We start from the raw sequence: 23,414 nt of genomic DNA, 5'->3' as shown, positions 1-23,414 counted from the left end.
TGTGCTGCTTTTCAGACACTTTTGTTTTCAGTTGTCCAGTACCCTGTAAATTGTAAAATTCAGACCAAAGAAAGCAAACTGGAATAATCTACTCACATGTGGGAAAGGTTTCTCAGGGGTCTAAACATTCTTCTCTGGATGTTTGTAATTTCAATGCCTTCCAAACCACTGTAAGCAATAAATTCTCAGTAAAAGGCCATAGAAACTCAGTAGTAAAAGAACAAACTGTATGAACATTTAATTGTGCTTCTGTAGTTACAGGAAACTGGAGAGGAATTTAAAATGCCTCTAATCTGTTGTCGCCTTGAAACTCAAAGAGGAGGTCTGTATAAAAGCTCAAATGGAATAAAACAAATTGCAGTTAATTCTAATAAACTTGCTGTTCTTCCTAAAGTCATTAAGAAAGCTGCTCTCAGCAGTGCAATCTCCAGTTATTATGTTGCCCTTCCGAAGTATTGTTCTACTGATGTTCTTTCATCATCTCTGGGAAGCTAACAACTTCTTCCAATAGTAATATTTTGCATGCTTCTTCTGTCTTTTGTCCCAGGGAGTGCCCTACTAGACAAACAAACCACTGCAGGGGTTTAGCCTTCGTTGTGTCAAGAGCAGCAGGAAGCTGGGACATGGAACAGGGCATGTAAGGAAAAACGCTGGCTTTTTTGTGATGCATAAATGTGATATCTTATTTTATTATTATTATTTTTTAATATATTGAAAATAGCACCATTACTTCCCCTGAAGTGCTAGATCAGTAACTGTGCAAATTCTTCTTTTAGAACTTCAGTTTCTGTATTCTTACAGTCATAAAATCATATAATAGTTAGGTTTGTAAAGGACCTTAAGATCATCTAATTCCAACCCCTTGGCCATGGGCAGGAATGCCTCACTCTAGACCATGTTGCCCAAGTCTCTGTCCAGCCTGGCCTTGTTCAACCAGTCCATCCCATCCATTAACTGAATGTGCAACTGGTCAGAGGTCTTTGCTTCTCCTTGTGGAAAGCCTTATTTGAATTCACTATTCAATGCTTTGAATGCAATATTCATGTGAGTTCTGAGCACATTTAGGCAAAAGTGGAGAAAAGTACCAGTCTTACTGGTTAGTTGCTGTGGGCTGGTAGGCAGTTTAGTTAGGAGATAAGAAAAAATCCCCAATATGGGAGTGTGTTAGTTTTATTTAAACTGCAATGAATCTTAGGGTGTGATTTCCCCAGATATTCGTACTATTTCAAACTAGCAAAGAGGCAACTGGTGCTCTACAAGCTGCTGAAATATATAGTTTCCTATAGATCTATCTCAAAATTTAAAAACTTTCCTAACTTAAAACCATGGAAGGTTGTGGTCATTGTGTTGTACAAGTTCTTTGGTGTTAAATAATGGATAAAGTAAATGCTGTAGCCTGAGTGTTAGGGAGGTAGTTAATTATTCTTTTTTTGTGCTCAGCTGCTTATTCTCATGAAACTTGTACAGATGCAGTATTTTCAGGTCATTAGCTATTTATCAAATTTAGTTGAATTTGGCCACTGTATTCAAAATCACTATGAAGAAGCTGGACAGATCTACAAAGGCACGTTCACTGCTGGCTACAGCTCAGGGGTCAGATCATAATCTCCTATTAAGCTCACATCCAAGGAAACATCTTTTTTTGGACCTCCACAAGTATTTCTAAGGGCCTGTTGGGATAGGACACTGGGCAATGGTTTTAAACTAAAAGAGGGAAGATTCAGGCTGGATATAAGGATCTTTTTTTTTTTTAATGAGAGTGGTGAAACACAGGCAGAAGTTGCTCAGAAGGGTGGTAGAGGCCCCATCCCTGGAAACATTCAAGGTCAGGTTTCACAGGGCTATGAGCAAACTCATCTTAATTGAAGATGTTCCTGCTCACTGCAGGGGCTTTGGACTAGATGACCTTTAAGTGTCCCTTCCAACCCAAACTATTCCATGATTCTATGATCTGACAAGAACCAGTTCTTTGGCCTACCAAGCTGGTTTTTGCAGGCATGCAGTGGCCTGTGAATATGTACTAAAATCTACCACTGGCTAATTTCAGATTTGCAAGATTGTCACTGAACTATCACACAGTTTTAGGAAGAGCTCTGCTGGCAGAATTCCAGTTAGAGCTGCCGTGTTAGTGCACCCACAAAAACTTCCCCTAAACTCTTTTAAAAGATTTGATAAAGTTTCCCTTTGACAGGGCAGCTGAATCATACTTGGTTTATATTGTTCTTTTCATGGTGTTAGCAGTAGAGTCTGTAAGAATGGAAGTGTGCCCGCAAACTTGTGCTTCTACCAAATTTCTTTATAATTCCTGTCTATCCTAATGGTACCTGCCATGGTGTTTGTAGTTCCAATATGACCCTTAAGCCCTGTGAACAAGGTCAAAAAAGGATTGCATTACTCTTGTTCTGTAATAGCAGAAAAGATAATGACCCTCTCTAATATATTTATCATCTCTTTTTGTAGGAAAAATTTCAACTATGAAACTTGTATTTTCAGGAAGGAGAATTTGAATATTGCTAGTAATTATTTTGTAGGCTCAAATTGCTAGGTATCATCAACATAACTATAAATTATTTCAAGGGCAATACCTTCTAAAACATATTCTGGATCATATCCTTCTGAAGGAAATGTGCATAACCACAAAGAAAATGCAGCCAAAATATAAAAACTTGATACTTACAGGGATTTGAGTTTAATTAGAAAATCAAACTGGTCTATTTGTATTTTCTTGATGGGGTTGTAAGAAAGGTTCCTGTAAACACAACATAGACATAAGTAACTTTGTATGCCTTCCTTACAGCTTGTTCTAAAAATAGAGTCAAACTACGTAACCCGTTTGATTTTCCAGTCCTGAATGAAGGACTTGTACAATTGGCAGTTACAGCTGCAAATAGTAGCATTCATTTAGTGCTATTCAACATGCTAAGCCAGTGGAAAGAGTAGTCGGATACTTCACAGGCATGCTATTGCCACATGCACGCACACACACACGCAAAACTGCCTCCCCCAACCTGATGCTTAAAGTTTTTGACTATAGCAATATGTAGTTATTAAACTTCCTGGACTTGCCTTTCAAGTAAAAGAACCTAACTGAACCACATATAGTTAGAAATAAATTACAACTGATTCTGCTACTTGCTAAAATCTGGATTTTTTTGTAATCGTTCATGTGAGTTCAAGAGACAGAGGCAGTGGGGCGTAAAAAAAAAATAATTAGCATTAGATGCTGTCACTCTGCAAGAGTTTATATGTACATCTCCTTTTTCTTCTCCCTATGACTGTTCTTTATGTTTGCATTTTGATAATGTAACTAAAATGAGCAAATTCAGTAAATGCAGCTGTACACGATTGCCCTAGTGTATTGTGATAGATCCCAACAATGCTGAGAAAGCACAAAAAGAAGTTATTCCACACGCTACCTCTTCTCTTCTGGACAATTTTGTGACATCTTTCAGATTATGTGAGAAAGACTGGAACTTTCCAGCAGCATTTGCCTATATGTTGGAAAAACAGAGGCTGACTTTCCCATTTTATAAAAACCTTATGGTTTTTGGAACTCTTTCACCAGAAGCAAACAGTTGCAAAGAAGGCACCTGTATGATGCTCTTACATGTTTATAATCTATTTTTAGAGCCAAATCCTGATATCACATTAAACATTCCCATAAAATTACTAATTTCTTGCGACTAGCATGGGCGAACTTATATATACTAAAAAAATCTAGAAAAAGGTACAATTTGAATTTATCTTCTGGGACATGAAAATACACATCCTTTAAAAAACTATTCAGGGAAAAAGTTACATAGGATTACTTTTGGGATTAGTATTTTTAAGGCAAGGTTTAAATGAGGCATACAAACAAGGTGCTCTTCTCTTTTCCAGAATTCATGACTGAAAGCATTATATCAAATGAGTAATATACAGTTCAATGTAATAAAAATAATTGAGAATCCTTACAGTTGTGAAAGCTCCTTTAAGTCCTTAAATATATATGGAGGAAGTGATTCAATCTTGTTGCTAGCCAAATCTCTGCAGAGACAGCCACAGGTAGGATACAGTAAGTTCTTATCAGGCTGAGTAATTTTACTCAACAGTTTTGCAATTTGAAGACACAAGCTCTATTCTATTTGCCAAATAGGATATTATTTATCATATAGGTTATCAGAAACTTGGACTATAAATGAATGCTGTTATAACAAAGTGTGAAGCTAGATCCACCAGATCTCTTTTTGTCTAGTTCAGATATGCCATTATACCCACAATTTGTTAGTATTTTATTTACATCAAAAAGAAAGAAAATACCCTTGGATTGTAGGAACTTCAAAATAAATTAAACATATGGTTTCATGATGGCAATTATTTTACATAGGCTAACCAGCACATCTTTCTCTTCGTTCTCTACTTTGCTCCTTATTTTCACAAAACATACATCCAAATAACTGTGAACAGAGGAGGAAAGGCCTCAGTTTGCCTGAAACTGGCAAATTGGTCTAAAATAAGGAAAGCACACACATCCCGCTAGACTGTGGTAGTGTTAAGATTATTCTGTTCAGAGAAAATAACACTCTTGTGAGCAAAACTCCTGATGTTATTGATAGTATGTATTTTATTGACTATTTCTTTGTGTTAAATATATAGAAAGAAAACCTGAGGATGGGTGCTATTTCCAGAGCATGGTATATGAAACAGAATTTATGGTAAGTGATATTCCAACATAAATGACAAAACTTTGTGACTTGGACAAGTGAAAGAAGAAATCTACTCACAATTCATCCAACATCTGGAGAAAAGAAAAGCTGTTTTCACTTAAAGAGCTGATTTTATTTTCTCTCAACACCCTGAAAGAATAAAACAAACTCATGTTGCTACTTCTGTACATCAGTTTGGTTTTGGAGAAAACTTTTGTGGACTTGAAAAATTCTCTCTTCTCTGCATCTTCAAAAATTTGCCTAATTCAGTTAACAAGCTAATCTGATCACAAAGCCTACCATTTTACCGTTTGATAAATAACATTTGGTGCTTATACACACAGGTGTTTGTGCAGATATATGCACACACACATATATATACCCATATGAAGCTGGTATAAATTGACTGATAGCAGGAGGAACATTAAGAGGGATGGAAGATTACGTAACCTAACCACATCACAGACACAGGCCCATGGCTGTGCAACTTCTCCTTCACCCTTATTTCATCTGCCACTGAGCTTGCTCCTTAAATGAACAATCTCTATTGCAAAAGCAAAGGGAAAGCCAAGACTATGGGCACAGCATGAGTTAAAAATTGAAAGCGACAGCTACTGTGGAGCCTACTGATTTCTCAAAAATTGGAAGGGGTTTTCAGAAGAAGCTTTGGGGAGTATTCTGAAAGTGATGAGCTAGCCAACACACCAGCCAATCAAACTCTTAAAAATGAAGAAACAAGCTATGTATTTTGTATGTTTGCTGCTTTTTATTATGAGATATTTGCCTCCTTTTCCAAACAAAATTTTGAATGAAAATTTCTAAATCTTACTATCAGTCAAAATTGCTTCAGTGAACTTTAGTTGCATATATCAGTGCTGACCTTTGCTATAAATGTAAAGAGTGGTTGTTCTATATGGCACTAATTTAAAACCAAGCATTTTCATTTAATGTCCTTGAGGTCTAAATAGCCATGATACTCAGGAAACTTTTATAGTATCTGTAATGAATCGCTTGACTGCTCAGCACAAGCCTATCTCACTCTGGCTAGCTAACATATCCTATTACTTACAGTACAGTTAGTGTGTTGCAGGAGATGAAAGTGACATTTCTTACATGATGGATATGGTTGCCTTCAAGGTCTCTGGGATATAAAAACAAAACATCAATCACTGAAAAAAAAATCATGCAGTTATTCTAAGGTAATTGAAGAAAAACACTACCAGAACTACATGACTGCACAGAAGAGGGTGGGAATATTTCTGCACACTTAATTGATGACTTCAGGTCATCAACCCTGCAGTGACCCAGCAGGCACACTGTATGATCCAGTGGCCCATTAGAAAATGTGGCATGGAAGTGCCATACAAAGACAACAAAGTAATATTTTGCTAGTGAAGTAAGGTAGACTTACAGCCAGTTTAGCCTTGGCATATATCGGCACAGAGGTTTATCAGGCAAATGAGCAACAGAATTATTCATCATCTCTCTGAAAAAAAAAAAAAAAGAGAAATTGTATAGCTGGCTATATTTGCCAAAAATTATATTATAGAAAATATTCAGGTCTCTTATGTATGTACTTTTGCATTCTGTGGCGTGGTATTTTATCCTTGGCTTATTAATTACCAGGTAAAGATGTTCACTTCGGAGCCATTTAAATAAAACATAACAAGTCAATACAAATATTTTGACTGTTCAGTCATAACATGTAACTCCTATGAGTGACAGAGGAAGGAGAACATGGAAGGAGGTTTCCCTCTTGGCCACAGGGGAGGATGGTTTCTTGGCTTTGGGCCTGGACCAGGCAGCAGTGGGTTGTGGACAGGGCTGTGGACCCCTGCCTCCTGCACTGGAAGACAACCAGCACCCATGGCTGCAGCTGCTACCTCCTTGCCCTCTCAGTGATACTATTTTTTTTTACCATCTTTCCCACCCTTCTCCGTATACTTTTCCAGACACTGCATGACCACTGCTGCCAAAATCCTCCTACTCCAGCACATTTTGTCTTGTGGCAAGAAGAAGCTGCATGTGTACTGGCAGCATTCTGAGGTGAGCAAGCACAGTCATTATAAAAAGGTTTTGCATAGAAATGTCCATCCTGTTCTGTTCTTTTAAAATAAAACTTTTGGGTCTTATTCCATACTTACAGGAGAATAAGTGATTTGAGTCCATAAAATGTTAATGGAGAGATCCGATTTATCCTATTATTTTCAATTATCCTATAAATTACAGCAAAGCATGTATCAGATTGATAACTGACTGCAGTCTTAAACTGAACAGATGATAAAAACTAACATACTTTGAAGTGGATTTCTTAAAATGTCCAGTCAAAGTACTTAAAAAAATAACACACGACTCTTTAGTAGGTCAGGTTATTCATTGAATTAATTTATTTTCAGAATAATTTAATAATAATAAAAAAATAAAATAATTGCTTTCAATTTTGAAAAAACTTTTTCTGTGAGTTATTTAAATTCTTAGATCAAGGTATTTTGAACGTATTATCTGTGAAAACAAAGCAGCACCCCATAACAGTGTTCTATGCCAATGCATCAGTTCAAAAAGCATCTTATTATTTGTTTATTTTGAATAACTTTACTGAATTGAACTAGTTTTTCATTTTCATCTGCCTGAAAAAACAGTAATAAAGCATATTTTAAGCAGTATTTACAGTAAAAGAACTGTCCCCCAAAATATCTCTTTTTAGTGTTTTACAATAGTGGAGTTATGTATTGATTTGTAACAAGCAATTACTAATAAACATTATTTAGTATTTTGAAAGTCATCAGTCATTGGAGCCATTAATGCCCAAGAACTGGTTCCTGTTCTCACCAGTCAACTGAATTTTTACCCTGTAAAATGTAACAGGAGTTCCTTAGTTATTATCTAGTATAAAATATTGCTATGCACATCAGTGAAAGCAATCCAAATATTTCTTTGTCTTGCTTCAATTATTCCTTGGGAAAATAAACATAAAAATCAGAAAACAACATACAGCCATTCAAGTCTGTGGAGATCTGCAAAGACACCAGGCTTCAAAATAGTTATTTTGTTGTTACTCAGGTATCTAAAACAAGACCAAAGATAAATGGAGAGATTAATTAGTATCAGGTGCATAAGAACTGGTTTTAAGATTTTTTTTCCCATTGATAATTTATGAGAATACAATTAAAATGATTTATAAATATTGTTTTGATTATAATAATTCTCATGCCCTTCTTTGAGAGCAAGGTGAAACTCTCTCTGGTGAGGACTTTCAGAGCAGTTATGTAGAATGTTTTGTTTTATCTATAGGAAAACACAGAAAGCTAAACATTTTCACTATGTCATATTTTTGGCCCTTCCCAGTTTTCTTCTGCAGAGCGATTCTGTCATGGTTTAAACCTGGACAGATTCGTTCCATGAATGTTCCCAGGATCATATTCAGACTTTGCCAAGGACGTTAATCATAAATGTAGATACCAGAATTATAGAAAAAGAAAGGCTGAGAAAAGAAGGGGGAGGGAGGGTATAAATAGTCTGGGTAGGTAATAATAGCAGCCGAAATAACAGATAATAAACTACATTTGTGTAACGGAAATATAAGAGGTGAACACATTAAATTTTTCCTTTTAAAATCATTGCAGGAACAAAAACCTGGACCAAACAATGCAATTTATTTGTTGTCTCTTTCACTAAGCATTTTCCTTAAAAGCCAGAAACGCTTTTCAAAAAGCTGCTGCAAAATTAAAAGTATTCTTTTGGTTACTGATACTGGTTACTTTGGGTGGCTTCTGTAAACCAAAATGTAATGTTAAAGAGTTTTTAACCATCACATGCTCTCGCTTTTGTTTTAGTCCATGTTTAGTCCTAATCTATCTCCGCTTTCTCAATCCAATCATCGAGTTAAAGGTTTGGACCACTTTGCAACTTCCTAACATTGTCTCAGATAAGAGAGAGACCTCCATAACAACCCTTGGAGCTCTTCCAGCTGCTTTTTACTTCAGTATTCAAAAAGCAATACTTACAATTTTGTCAAGTTGAATAAACCTTTAAAAGCACGTTCAGATACAGCTCTGATTTTATTATTTTGAAGATACCTAAGAAGATATAAAACCAACAACAGTTAATTCCCCAAGCATGCAAAGTCAGAGCAAGCATAAATAGCCAATAGAAATCTATCAACTAAACTGAATGTATGTTATACTTGAAAAGAAGCTGTCAAAGTTGTTATACCTTAAACTTGATAATAAACAATTCACAGCTACAGCTGCAAAGAGTGCAAAGATGTTTTAAAAGGAATACCCTCCCTGCCCCCGCAGCAGAATTACAAACCTCATTCAAAGGAACACTTGGTTTGCCTCAGATGATCAATAAAGTGGGTGGTTGTGACCTCCTGGTTTAGGCCATAACCTTGAAGTTCTCACCTGTGTCTCCTGATCTTTATGTTTAGCCAGAACACTACTACAAGCAATGTTTTGCTTGGCAAATGTCAAACAATAATGTATTTTGAATTTTTTATTTATATGATAAGAGAATTTTCAAAATGCTACATTTTAATGATAGCATAATAAAAATGCAAAACAAATCTCACTAATCTGTAAACTAAAGAATACTAAGTTTTCCCTTCTAAAACTTTTGATGAAATAATGAGTAAAAAAAATTTATCAACTGCAAACATTAAATCCTTTTCAAATAAAGTTTAAGTATTATAGACAGTCTCTGGTTAATGTTTAAATATAAACCGTTTTAGTTGAGTTACAATTAATAAAGCATTCAGAAGCATTCCTGTTCAAAAGCAATAACAAATCTGACACTGGTTTTTACAAAATACATTGTGACAAACACTGCTCAAGAGCTTTCTGAAAATTTACAGCTATCGATCAGAAAGGTGTGAAGTGTTAGAAGCAAATGTTTTGTACAGATAGATAGGGATGTATTTCTTCTAACTAAAAAGGACCTGTCGAGACTGTAAGGTCATAATAGCACTTAACTTTGTGAACACGAGATGGTGCTGCAGTACAGCACACTTTCCATAACAGTTACACTCCACTAAATTTTCCAGGACTATTTAAGTGTCTTGAATCGGTGATATAGGAGCCCTGCTCCTACTAAATTTTGCATTTAATTCTGATTTTCAGTAGCTCTGTACAAAAAAAAAACCCCAACTTGTTAAAGGCTATGATTTTTGAATAATATATATGTTAGACTTCATAAAACATAGCTCAGTATTGTGTTGCCATAACAATTTGGCTAGTTGTGGTGTTATCAAATTGTTAACAGACATAATTCGGAGTAAAACAAAGCGGCATGTGAATGCACATCCCATGCCAATGAGAAGTTAAAGTTTCCAGATTTTTGTTTTGCAGAATATATGGATTAAGTTACTTTAATTACTTTTGGCATATTACTATTCATTATAAAAGTAACTTCCTTCAGACATGATCAAAGTTTAGCATTTTTCTGGTACAAAGCAGAATATGCAGAAATTATGGTTTTGCAAATGAGAGATGTCAAATCAAACTATTTTAGCCAAATAGCCAAATTAGTACATAGCCAAATGAGTTACCCAATCAGATGAAGGGTAAGACAAAACAGAATTTGGAGTGGAAACTGACGGTTGTCACTTAGATGTTAAGCTCTGTGTATGTGTATGGAAAAGGATGAATATTTAAGACACTAAATAGATGTATTAAAGAGAAGCACTCCTTACAGATATTTAAGGTCTTGGTATTTCTTGAAAGTGTCAGCAGAAAGTTTCCTTAGCAGATTCCTCTGAAGAGACCTGTAGGAATGAATGCACAGAGTAAAACTACTCTCCCAGCTTCCTACAGTGCTGCCACTTCTATTACTCAGTAAGAGCAGCTTTTATACTGCTAACTAGTAAAAGCATGTGAATATGCTACCTCTGCTGAATATTTGTATCTATTTAAGCAGTAAGACAAACGCTGTATCATAAAAAATACTCTTCCATATCCCCAGAGCAACTGACAAAATTATAATTAAATCTAAGAGTTAGAAAGATTTGAGTACATATTAAACCACAGATTTATTTCAAATCTCAAATACATAGCTTATTTCCCACTACATGTGCATGTGCCCTATGCCCCCATCTCCACTTGGCACCGACTCAAGTGTCCTGTTGAGGCCATGTTTTGATTAGAAGAGAGTCTAGCCTGAATTCAGCTGAACCAATTTACTGATTTTTCTATAGCTAGAACTTAGCCATTATGTTTGAAGTCTTTGTTGACCCTGAACCAACAGCCAGTTTAAATATATATTTGACATTCCACATCAGCCTTCGTTATGAAGTACTGTGGTATTTGAACATGGACACAACAAGGAGAATGTCAGCCACAAATGAACACAAACTGGTACCAAACAGAAAGATTCATACCCCTACTGTACAGGGAAGATCCTCAGGTAAGGACACATGATGCTGCCTTCTGCTTGTCACACAGAAAACAGCTTCTCAAACAGTAATGTGTAAATTAAGAGCAATGTCAACCATTCCCTGATTTCTTCAAAAAGTTTAACTTACATATACAGGTCTGTATGATGACCCAACCCAGTTTAAATCCTTTTAAATAATGGTGTATTCAGAAATATGAAATGAGAGCTAAAAAGATTTGCTCAAGTAGGATATTGATTATTGGCAGCAATATAGATTAGGAATATTGCCAAGATCATAGAAAAAGGTCTTAAGCATTGTGTCTTAAAAGGAAACATTTCTTTTGATTTCTTGAAACTGTTGCTAGTTCAAGTCACTGTTACAAACATGAAATGATCAATTCACACAGTGTTTTTATAGTTCCTTTTCTTTTGTGCAGGGAGAATCTGTACTTAAAATATGAAACGATTTATCAACAGGCACACATTATGCTTTCACAAGCACCAGCTGAGCCAACCTGTCATAATTATAAGGCTGTAGTTGTGAAAATGTTGTAGGATTGGTAGTCAATCCTGAACAGAGCAAGAGGCTACTTTTCTGTTCTACTTACATTATGGTTATATTTGAAGAGACTGATGGGACAGCACGCAACTTGGCAGCATCACAGAAGATCTCCAGCCTTTGACAGGTACACTCTGCTGGCACAGCACCAGCCACTGTGCGAGAACAAGAACATGGTCATGGCAAAAGGTGGGATGAGTGGTGTGATGGGATGTGGAGAAAAGAAATACTGTGTAATAGAACAAAAGACAGACATACAAGGCTGTGTTGAACAGAAATTAAGGCACCTGTTTTTACATAATTGATTTAGACCTGGGAAACCCTAACAATAAATATAAAGGCACACAAAAAAGATAATGTTACATCCTGATTTCTGTGAAAAAGCTTGTTAGAAGCTCTTGAGTTTTAGGCTGGGTACACAGGACTCTGGCATGGAGTTTTTTTTGTGTCTCTTTTTTAAGTTATACAGTCCTCATATTTACTAGAATTAGCCCAGCTCTGTCCAAGTGAAAACGGGATGAAAATGTGTCAGGAAATCTTTGCTCCTTTTCACATTATTTCACCCTATTTCTACACTTTAAGTTAGTGACAGGAGAATCAGAAAATCCGTCCAAAAGGGATGAATGCCGCAAAAGTGGAAGGGATTTGCAAGAGCCATTTGATGTATGAAGAAGTGAATTTAGAGGAATGTTGCCTTCATTTCACTCTGAAAGATGGGTGTTTCATGGACTTTACAGAAGCATTGATATATTCAGATAACATTTATATTGCCCTCCTAGTTCGCATATATTTTATGCTTCTACAGAAAATTAATCATTCTAAATGGAACTGATATTACCTTTGATACATTTTTTCATCTGAGGTAAATTCTGGTTTACTATAAATGAAATTGAACCATTTATTTCTGATACGTTGATAAGCGTATTTGTAGCGTATTTCTTTCTAGGAATCATCAGTAATAGTCACACAAGTAATATCCCTAATTACTTACAGCACTCGGGTGTCTTTGTCTGAGATGCATACAGAGATTTCATTTTATTGTATCTGTCCTTTGTATAATGTTTATCAAATTGCAGAGACCATCCATTGTAGTCCTCTAATAAAAAAAAATAAGCAAACCACAAATAGAAGCCACATTAGAATAGAAATAGAAGGTAGAATTACCTTCACTAAATTTAGGTGCATCAAGGTTTATCTAAATAAAATGTTTTGGTTTTTTTTTTCAGAACATTTCATAGACCATTAAATTACTTTATTTTTATACCTCTTATATACCTCTTATACCTCTTTATACTATTAATCACATGTATGTATAGAGATTATGAACTGCATGGTCGTAACAGCTTGTTATACCTTCAACATTTTCTGTGACAGTTGTACCAAAATAATACAATCTTTCATTTCAGAGCTTTCTGTTTATGTAGGAGTCTAAACATGAGAAGCGACCATATTTTCCTACCTCCTTAAACATGTGGGTTTCTCACAGTCTAGGAAAGCTCAAACGATTGCAATGACTCTACTTCTTTCAGAGGGCTGTCTCACACTATCACAGCCTATAATTACTTTCCTGAAAATCTAGATGAAGGCCAAGTGACCATTGCTTTTCAAGAGAATGGGTGATGGGGTGAAACATATTCAAGTCAGTATGTTTAAGCTTAATATTCACCTTCTTAAAAAAAGTATTCCATATTACCAGTCTGGTCACTATGTATAGATGTACTGGCACAGAATGGTTTATAGCCATATAGGCAAAAGGTGAAGAGTAGATCTTTCAGTTTCTTTCCACAAATAGGTATTTCCAGATACAGGGGTACCGGAAATAACTACAGATCTGTTACTTGGAAGTCTGTCATATAGTGTCATATATCAGTAAATCTACTGATCAGGTAACCACTTCCAAAAGAGGGCAGGAATAAACACAAGAAAGAAAAGAAGATATTGAGAGATTACCCCCAAACTTTCCTTCAGAAGCTGTGATCCAATTTTAGCTTTATTGAGTAGAATCTGAGCTCTCTTCAGCTTTGCCCATACCATTTTAGTTTAAAGTATCTCATTTAATGAATATGCACCAGTAGCAGAAATGCACCTTTGGATGGCACCCACTAGCTGTGAGTCAAAGCACCAGTGATAATTGAAACCATTACTTTATAAAGATACCTACTGTCAAACAACATTTATATGAGAACTCTGAGGATGGCTCTGTTTTGCTATTAATTACAGTCTGTTTCACTTTTATTATATTCTAGTAACACTCCTCCTCCTTTACCAATTTCACATGGTAATTGTTTAAATACAATTCCTCACTGATAATTCTCTATAGATCTTTATATTCAAATAAATATTACTAGTATATATGTTGGCTTCAAAATAGCCAGGGGGAAATAAAATACATTTACTTCTTTGCAACTTTTCCCACTCTGAAATGACATTTCATTTTTTTTGTCTCATTGCAGTTATTTTCTTAGCTAGGTAGGAAAATTACCTTGAAAGCATCCCCTGAAGCCTGCCTACAGAGTGTCAGCAGATGGAGCTGTTATGAGAAATGCCTGCCTCTTCGCTGCCTAAGCTGAAAAGCTGATTAATAGATATTATGAAAGATTAAGTAACTTCAGCCAAACTATCTTTTATCTAGTTGTTAGGTTTTTATGCATAAACTTAAAAGATAAAAGATTCAAAGGAAACAAAAATCTGTCTTCAGGAATTGCTCCATTAAGGGAAAAGACAGACTTGAAAAGCGCCTTTTTCACTCGGAAATTAATGTGAATTAGTTTATGTCTTGCAAGAATGAGAGTTTCCCACTTAGAGAAGGCATTTAAGTGCATTTCACTAAATTCCTCAAGAGCACCTGGTATGCTCTGATCCAATAACAGTTTTGCCAATTCAGATCATTACACTGATATTCGGAAGCAGCCTAATGCATTTTGGGCAAAACAAAAGGTGCTGAAAAAGCTGCAATAATATTGCTCCTGCCTATTTTGAGTGCTTCGAAGTTTCTTTTCAGGACTACTTGTAAAACAAAATCTGTAATTGATGAAGTGATGGAAATAGATCCTTTGCCAAGCAGATCTGCCCTGTAGTTAGTGCTGTAACAAGGTTTCCCCAATCACTGTTTCTGAATATTTAACTGGAGCACATCCATAGACTTTCATCTGCAAGACTGGACCCACCAACTGAAGCATGAAGAAACCAGCATGAAATACAATGTACGCAGAGGAGGCAAGATGGAAGAAAGGAATCTTTTATTGAGAATTTTTTAACAGAAATATATCAAGATGTATTGAAAATGAGATTATTCTTGGAGCATAATCATACCAAATAAGTATTTTGCAGTCAGGAATACAATCTCAAAATATTTTTGACTTTCTCATTCATAATTACATTCATATTGTTTTGGACAACTAACTACTTATCTGAAGATTCTGAATATATAGTTAAAAGCCACAAATTCTAATCCTCCTGTAAGCCAACGAATATAAAAAGTATCATTTTTCTGCATTTCCCTGCTTCTGACACTAAAGAATGGATAGATGAGATTTTATTCCACCTTTTAGTATCTTTAAAATGCTTTGCCAAGTGACAGACAAAGCATGTACAAGAGGTGACCATCACTGCAGTTCACATCTGCATAGAAAAAGGATGAACAGTGCCTTCTACATTAATGAGAATGAGGGAGCAGTTCACTATGAAGGGGAAGTTCACCAGCATTTCCAAGGAAATCAAGAGGCAGCTGTGTACTTCTGGGTGGCCATAAAAGAGAAAGGGAAAAAAAGCACAGAGAAGAGAAAAGATGGATTATTTTGTACTGGAAGCATTCCAGTTGTCTTCAGTTTCTGGTGAGTTCATTTTGAAGAAAGTTTTTTTTCTCATGGCATTGATTTTCCCGCTTTCTATTAGAAATTCAAAGGCATATTTGAACACAATAAAACAAGTTATTGGAAGTTTTCTGACCCTCAGAAATGTTTGCTTTGGACCAAGGTTTGTGCCCAAGCCTGGGACAGTCTTTATTTTATACAAACTCTTTTGTCGAATCCCAGAAGAAAGTATCGTGCAAATTACTATATTTAGTACGACCATTTGGTGAAGCACTAATGCCAGAACTGTAAATCACTTTGTGATCGTTTAGAATTTATATGATAGGTTTGTGACCTGTTTACCTCTGTCGAGACGAGGTTCTCCAAACACTTTAAGGAATGACTGGTAATAGTACTGGTCTTGAAATCCCAAATCTACCATTTGGGGGAGTACAGCTCAGATGAGAAATAGCTTTTTCCCAAGCTGGTTCTAAAATAGATTGTTGGCTGCACTTCTGTAAAAAATGAGATCTGAGAGAAGAAGGCATCAGGAAATCTTCCCCCACACAGGATAAGTGAAATAAGTAATTGTAAACTGGATTTATCTGACTACAGATTAATACACTGTTCCTGGCTAAAAGTTGTCAATTACTATTTCTGATAGGAAAGAAATGAGAAAGAGTATGTTAATACTCACAAACTACAGATTTGAATAATCTTTCTAGTGACAGATTCAAGGAAATATCAGCTTTGCTAAATTAAAGATGCATCTCCTATTTAGTAAACTTATGAACAGGAAGTTATCTATATGACTTTCACCTCTTGGCCATGTCTTCATGGATTATTATGCAGAGAAATGAATATATCTATAAAAATTTGAATTGCTTGAAAGTCCCTTTATCAAGGACAGAAGAGACATAAGTCTCTCTCTAAGTGAAATGTAAAAGTTCCTCTTAGTTGTTAACAATATTCAAAGATCTCAGTAATTAAATTACCCCCCCCCCCCCCCCGTCGAACCTCAGCAAAGCTATTCCGTTTGCTGACATTTGCACATCAGTGTAAACCTGATTATTACAGTGCCCACATACCACGGATGAATGGCAATGACAGACAATAAAATTTGACCATATATGAAAAATTTCACCATGAAGCTTGAAAATCTGATCTTTTTCCAGGTATTTACTACATTTTGAGCATGCTGCAGACTTCCAAGCACTTTCTTTTTGCTTCATTGTCATGGGTTCAGCAGTAGCAGTCATTTTTCTCCTCCTTGGTAGTTGGTGCAGTGCAGTGTTTTGACTTTTGGCTTGGGAACAGAGCTGATAACAATGATGTTTTGGTTTGGCCAAGGACTTTGTGAGCTTCATGCTCTGTCAGGGAGGAGGGGAAGCCGGGAGGAAGCAGAGACAGGACACCTGACCCAAACTGACCAAAGAGGTATTCCATACCACAGCACGTCATGCCCAGGAGGTAACTGGGAGTTAGCCAGAAGTGCTGGTAGACTGTGGGGTGGGAGTAGGAATTGGTCAGAGTTTGGTGGGGCTGGGGGGGGCAAGTTATCAGTCGGCTGGTGGTGAGATGTTTTATTCTCTTTCCTTGTTATTTCCTTTATCACTGTTATTATTGGTGGTAGCAGTAGTGATCTGTGTTATACCTTAGTTACTAAACTGTTCTTATCTCAACCCATGCGAGTTGCATTCTTTTTGATTCTCCTCTCCGTCCCTCCAGGAGTAGGGGGAGGGAAAGAGGGGAGGGAAGTGAGTGAACGAGTTACCTGACTGGGTTTAAACCACAACATTCATAAACAGAATTTAGGGCTCAAAACTGAATGGTGTTTCATACATTTAAATGTCACATTCTAAGTATGATGGAAAAAAAAGTCATGTCAGGAAAAGTTGAGACTAGCTACAGAATTATTCATTATTTGTATTAATTTGAAATAAAAAGTCACCAAGACCTTCCGCAATGTGCTGAGGCAAAAATGGGAAACTCACCCTCTGAAATTTCTCACCCTTTAAGAGCAACCTTGTAATACTAAAACATATAACTTTTGTATAAGTGTTTTGAAACATCCCATAGAAATGCAGATTTCTGCTATGGGAATCTAGAATACGATTTGATGAACCTATGGAACTGCAATCTCTGTAAGCTTATAGACCTTCAAATAAACACATAAGAAAACAGCATGACATCTATAAAGATTGTTATTACTTTCATCCTGTTGAATTTTATCATAGGCCCTTTTAAAAAAAGAAGTAGTGTATTATAACATATTTAATGAGGCAAGCCAGTCAGCCGATGACTGTGTGGTGCACAGTAACGGATGAGGCCTGTGCTTTTAAAGGGAAATAGGTGCAAGACTTCAAACAGCCGCTCCCTGCCCCAGTTCTTTCAGAAACCTCTGTGATTTCCAGCCTGTGAGCTAGACAGAGCTTAACGAACATCTATAACTGAGCTTAACCACTGAGGAGCTGAATGCTGCCTTTTGTTTCGAGAGCTTTTAGGCCTGGGCACAACACAATGGTAAATACATTTAGCCAGTGAAGAACTCCTCTGGAGAGTCAGAAACATCTTAAATTAAATCTGCATGCCTGTTCTCGCTTCACTGGACTGGAAAAATGTGGCTATGACACTGTGATTAAAAAACAAATGCAGACACATTACAACCATTGCCTAACTGCCAAAAAATCAGCTTTGCAGAACTATCTGCAAAATTGTCCAGAAGCCAAATTTCTAAACACTAAGGAAACTTATGCTCTCAAAATAGCTCATGCTATTTTGTTCCATTACATAATTAAAGACCCTGCTTGTGAAAAAAAAAAAGATAAAATGAAACACCCTAGCATGGTGCTCCTTCCATTGCCCGTTTATTATTGCTAGTAAGTAGAGTGGTAGTCAAATATGTAACAGTAGTCACTGGCTTTTTAATGCCTCATTCATGGTAAAAGAATCTGGTCTACAGAAGTTCAAGGGATTAGACTCAATGCACCTGACTTTGGTTTTGAAATACATAAGAATTCTGGCGTTTGCATTTTTAACAATTCTTATGTTAAAACGTTTCCAATTCTGAATATGAAGTTATACCTGTGTTACTTGCACATAACCATTTCTTCTAGAGATTTGCTAGCAATAAATGAAGACCCTACTTCAAGAATCAGTTCTGAGATGGAGCACCAGAGCTGTTCAGGAGTGTGAAATGACAGTAACCACAAATTTAAACAAAGAATAAACCATATCTACTCAATTCCCAATTCAGTTTTAAAAAAAAGAAGAATTAAAATATTTATTTTTGAGATTTAGGTATCACAGACTTCACGGGGAGATACTGTATTTTGTATCTCCTGTTTCTGTGACAAGTTGCAGAAGATCACAACCTAGATTTCTTCAGCTTATCTAGAGAAAGAAAGAAAATCACTGCTAGAGCAGTACTTCCAAACAGTCATATCCAGTACTATTTTGGAAGGCTAATGCATGAGTGAAAAACATTGTGGTTTTGGGGATTTTTTTTTTTTTGAAACATCTGAGCTTTTCATTAGTTTTCTAATTTAGGTAAGTTATGATTTTTGCTCACTAAAGACAGCAGGAGCCTTTCCATTGATTTTAGTGAAGTCAGTCCAGGTCAATTCTCATCAGCCTCAGCCTTGTTTCACAAGACATGTTGTGGTCAAAAGCCCGGGTGGTGCGACTGAAGATTTTATATTGGTCTTATTGTTTGCATTTTATATTAGAACAGAACATCATAAATCAACCAACCACATAGATTTTTGACTGCATGTTTGGGTGCTATCAAACACTAATGGAAGTTAGGAAAAAACTTTCAAATCTGAAAGCAGGCATATTTATAAAGAAATCAGTACATCTGTACTTTACAGCCAAGGGATTTTCAGAACCTGTAACTACAGGATGCTGATGCATAGTGCTAAATTTATTAGAGACAAAGCAGTAGGGCTTAATCTTAGACTTCAAGACATATAATAAAATATGCTTTCAAAGTGTCCAGGTAGGATGTAAAGTCCAGACTTCCCCTTGAAAGGAGAAAAGCTGAGTGACTTTTGAGATCTGATTGTTTCTATATTTCTCCACTTACAACTTTGTACCAAACTAAATTCAAGAGCTGATGGGTGGCTTTGGAACATAAAACTTGAGGTAAGCTACACTGCAATTTACTGGAAGGCTTTTCCCCAAGAACTGTCATCATATTAACATCACAGCTAATTTACAGTTAGGAGGAACAAATCACGTTGCTTATCAAACAGAATGGCTGGAATATTAGGGACAGTTCAACAAAGAGCTTGGAATATCACACAAGAAAAACAAATATTTAATCTCTCAGAGATTTAAAATTTAAATGTATTTGAATTTTTACAGAACTTTGTAATTAGCATAATAGGACTACAAAATAACTGACTCAGTGGTGTATCTAGAAGAGGTAATTACACAAATGTTGTTGCTGGTAACATTACACTTTTATCATTGCATGTAATACTAGGATAATAATATTCAGAGAAAGTTGACCCTTATCTAGGATAAAAGTTCAGCCCTGAGTTGTGTTGGTACATTAGAGAATTAAAAATAAATAAAGTGCTTCTGTGTAAGATTTAAAATTTAAATAATTAGGCAGCAGATTAAGGAATATTTTTGTCTAAAGCTACTCAGAGAGTTGGTATTTTGAAAAACAGATGATTACTGGCAATGTTGCTTGTCTTCTGTTCAAATGTGTGGAGTACATTTCGTTATGATTTAACTTTTGTATGTTTTTGCAATTTTTCATGTGTCAGAATTTGCTCACCTGAACAAACACGCAGTTTAAGATAACAAACCACATGCGGACCCCATGCAAATCTACATCATAAATGCTACTGTTTTGTTGGTTTTGTTTAGCATTAATCAAATGATATTTTTATTTACTGTTAGTTTTAGCTTTGCTTATCATTAAGCATCATTGTCAAAGCAGAGATTCCAAAACGCTTCTTTCCATGAATATGTACTTGGAAATATGCACTTGGCACTTTTACTATGCCACTGGGCATTGAAGGGCTTTGCTAGAGAGTTGTTAGAATGCATTAACATTGTAGCAGCAATGTCTTCCATGCAAGAAATACTCGTCTTAGGAGCTATTCCCAAGTCAACGCTGCCATAGCATTAGCTGAGCAGAATTCATGATTATGCCTGGTATTTATCCTTCTTGCTCATGTTTAAAAAGCAATGAAGTAAACAAATGTTCTAACCTCCGATCTATAAACATCGAGTAGCTACAGAATCAAGTGTTACAGCTGTAAAGAAAGAGGAAAAGCTCTTCCTTTGACAATTAGCCTGAAACCATTATGTTTGAAATCAGTCTTCAGTAGGACTGAGCTTGAGTACAGAAGGATGCTGGAATCGAGATATATATAAAAATTATACCTATATCTATATGTATATATATGGGTTTTTTCCCCTATACATTTTGAGTTTGGTAACAGATTAAAAAAAACCCCCTTCAAGTGAAATATGTGATATAAGCTGAACTGTTCAACAATGCACTCGGCGTTTTTGAGAATTTGCTGCTTCAGAAAGGGTGAGAGTGGGGCAGAACAGCAGGGAAAAATTTAATGCCACACTCAAGCCTAAAAAGGAAAATCCTCAAACCCATAAGCCTTCATTACAAAGTATAGAACTTTAAATAAATAACTTTTATTTAAAAACATCATATTCATGACAAATTTGCAGAGACACCCACTACTCTTGATGGACTATGTTTTCAAGTTCTAAAAGTAAGACTGCATTTTCCATGCACATTTAAGGTTATCTAGTGGTAGTTCAAAAAGCTTCCCATCACTTTGGGCATGATAAATTGTTAGACTTCTCCTCTTACTGCAGTTTTACTACCTGGCCTCAAGTTCTTCCTCATCAGGATATCACACACAGTATTTTACTAGTTTTGGAAACCCAGCATGGTGGAAGTGAAAGGGGAATCAGATTTGAAGAACGCACCATGAAGCCAATCTTTACGTGCCTAGGTTGGATATGAACAGTGACTACAGCACATTTGAAAAGACATCTCTCAGTGAGGATTTAGTTTAGTTTGAAATACTTCTAATCATGTTTTGCTGTTACAGGGCATGCAGTGCATTAAACAGGACTAATACTTCAAATCCTCTCAAAGATTACCACAATAAATATCTCTATAGCAGTGAAGTGGGAAACGAGAGAGCTTTACTCATTAAAAAAGGAAAGAGATAGAATTGCTACAGGATGGAGTGACTGGCTACAAGTGCATTCAGAGGCTCCTATCATGTTGGTCTCTTTTGTACTGATGCCATTTACTTTTTGTTTCAAGGGCATTTAAAGACTTTTATAAAGTAACTTTCTTAGAAGAGCTACCTGTGCTTTTTATGCTGATTGCTTCTCTGCTTGTTTCATTCACTGATGTTTCTTAAAAGGGTTATTTCAGTAATTGCAGTTGCTGTTAATGTTCAGCGTGCTTAAGGGCTTGTGTTGAGCAACTGGACTTTGGACTTTCTTGTGTTTAGAGTACCTGGTGCTTTTTTTCTTGTTGTTGTTTTCCCCCTACCCACAACATCAGCATTGTTTTTCAAAAGAAGTGTTTGTTTTTTTTTCCTTTTCTTCTTCATCAGCACAGTCCTTTCCATCACAGAAAGAGCTAGTGTCCATGGCAGATTTTTGCTTTGTTTCCTTATGTTACGCTATTAGTTTGTACATAAGGTATGTACAAGTCTTCACTGTAGCATTTTTCTGTACGCTTAAGGTAGTGCTTTATCATTATTTAAGAAATCATGAGTAAAGCAGATTGTAAAGCTCTGTTTGAGATACATGTATTAAAAAAACCTAAAAATTTCCCAATTCCTGTCAGGGTCTGTGCTGATTTTTTCCCTGCCACACATGTTGGGTTGAATGTTTTAGACTGTCAACCTTTGAGCTCTTATTCAAATTATGCAAGATGAGAGTGTGCAAGAATTTAACAGTTGAGCTACTTAATTGAGTACCTTGTGGATAAGATTAAAATTTCCAATGGCACTGCATGCAGCAATTACTACAGTGGAATATTTTAATTTTTAATTGCTTTTCTGTAACCAGGAGCAATGATTTACCCTGAAAAATAGTTGTAAATTTAAAAAAAAATAAAGAGTGGAGGGAACCGGATATAAGTGTTGCAATAAGGCAAGGATACTAACGTGGTCCTGAGAAACTGCGGCAAACAAAAATAGCCAGATAGTTTCTTTGTCTTGGGAGCGAAACAGCCTATCCCACAAAGATCCCCACACTTACTACAGTTCAGGGGCATTGGAATAAATCACATCAGGACATTCCATATTCTGAGGAAAGGAAGCAACTCTTCCTTTATTCAAACTGCAACACAAGTTTCTGAGAAACCATTACTGCTGAATATGACCTTAATATGTTATACACGGCATGCATTTCTAAATGAGAATATGTGGTCAAGACAGGAGAAAAACACTGATGGCATGGTATTCCCAGTAAGTTAATACAATGATTCTTCATCTTGTGTAATTCAGGCTTTCAGAAATGGAGGCTAATTCATTCTTGGATTACTATACCCAGAAGTGGCTTCAATATCGCAGATGAATTGTCTCACAGGCTATACTGTCTCGTACATCCCATCACAAAACTCTGTATACCCTAATTGCCATCTGATCAAGCTGTACACTTTCAGCAAGTCCTTGTACAATAGACTTTCTGATACTATACAGAAATGAAACATGGATTAAAAAAAACATTTACAGTGACTGGACTTTTAAACAGAAGAGGGCACCACTGTTAGCAGTTTCTGCCACTGTAGGGCAAGATAATTACAGAAGAATACAAGAACCACTGTGGTTCAGAATTCTAATTACTGGCAATGGAAAGTATGTTTGTGGCATCAGCAAAGATGTAAAACTAGAAAAAGCTGCAGGTCCATATGATGTGATTAGAATTAAAAGTGTCTTTCATATGGATTAAGATGCTGAAATTTGATAGGTATAAGAATAAGATACTACACAGGTACAT

At 36.0% G+C, this 23,414-nt stretch overlaps 1 protein-coding gene across 4 annotated transcripts in view; it reads right to left on the bottom strand.

Moving 5' to 3' along the window:
• The window catches only part of RXFP1 (relaxin family peptide receptor 1), a 46,193-nt gene that overhangs the window by 5,326 nt on the left and 17,453 nt on the right, over positions 1–23,414 (bottom strand). For 3 of the 4 annotated variants that reach the window (XM_062611235.1, XM_062610981.1, XM_062611144.1), the window contains exons 3-14: positions 12,605–12,709; positions 11,663–11,768; positions 10,375–10,446; positions 8,690–8,761; positions 7,678–7,749; positions 6,830–6,901; positions 6,097–6,171; positions 5,755–5,826; positions 4,764–4,835; positions 3,955–4,026; positions 2,678–2,749; positions 97–168 (exon numbers count right to left, since the gene is read on the bottom strand). In XM_062611235.1, the coding sequence (XP_062467219.1) occupies positions 97–168; positions 2,678–2,749; positions 3,955–4,026; positions 4,764–4,835; positions 5,755–5,826; positions 6,097–6,171; positions 6,830–6,901; positions 7,678–7,749; positions 8,690–8,761; positions 10,375–10,446; positions 11,663–11,768; positions 12,605–12,709 (934 nt within the window). The remainder of the gene's footprint in view (positions 1–96; positions 169–2,677; positions 2,750–3,954; positions 4,027–4,763; positions 4,836–5,754; positions 5,827–6,096; positions 6,172–6,829; positions 6,902–7,677; positions 7,750–8,689; positions 8,762–10,374; positions 10,447–11,662; positions 11,769–12,604; positions 12,710–23,414) is intronic. The other variant, XM_062611053.1, reaches the window with a different exon arrangement.

This window comes from Pezoporus occidentalis, unplaced genomic scaffold (assembly GCF_034315485.1).
Source record: "Pezoporus occidentalis ecotype Australia unplaced genomic scaffold, CSIRO_AGI_Poc_V1 ctg1, whole genome shotgun sequence".
In the NCBI taxonomy this organism is placed as follows: domain Eukaryota; kingdom Metazoa; phylum Chordata; class Aves; order Psittaciformes; family Psittacidae; genus Pezoporus; species Pezoporus occidentalis.
The sequence above is the reverse complement of the archived record's forward strand: the minus strand, read 5'-3'. Positions and strand labels throughout refer to the sequence as shown.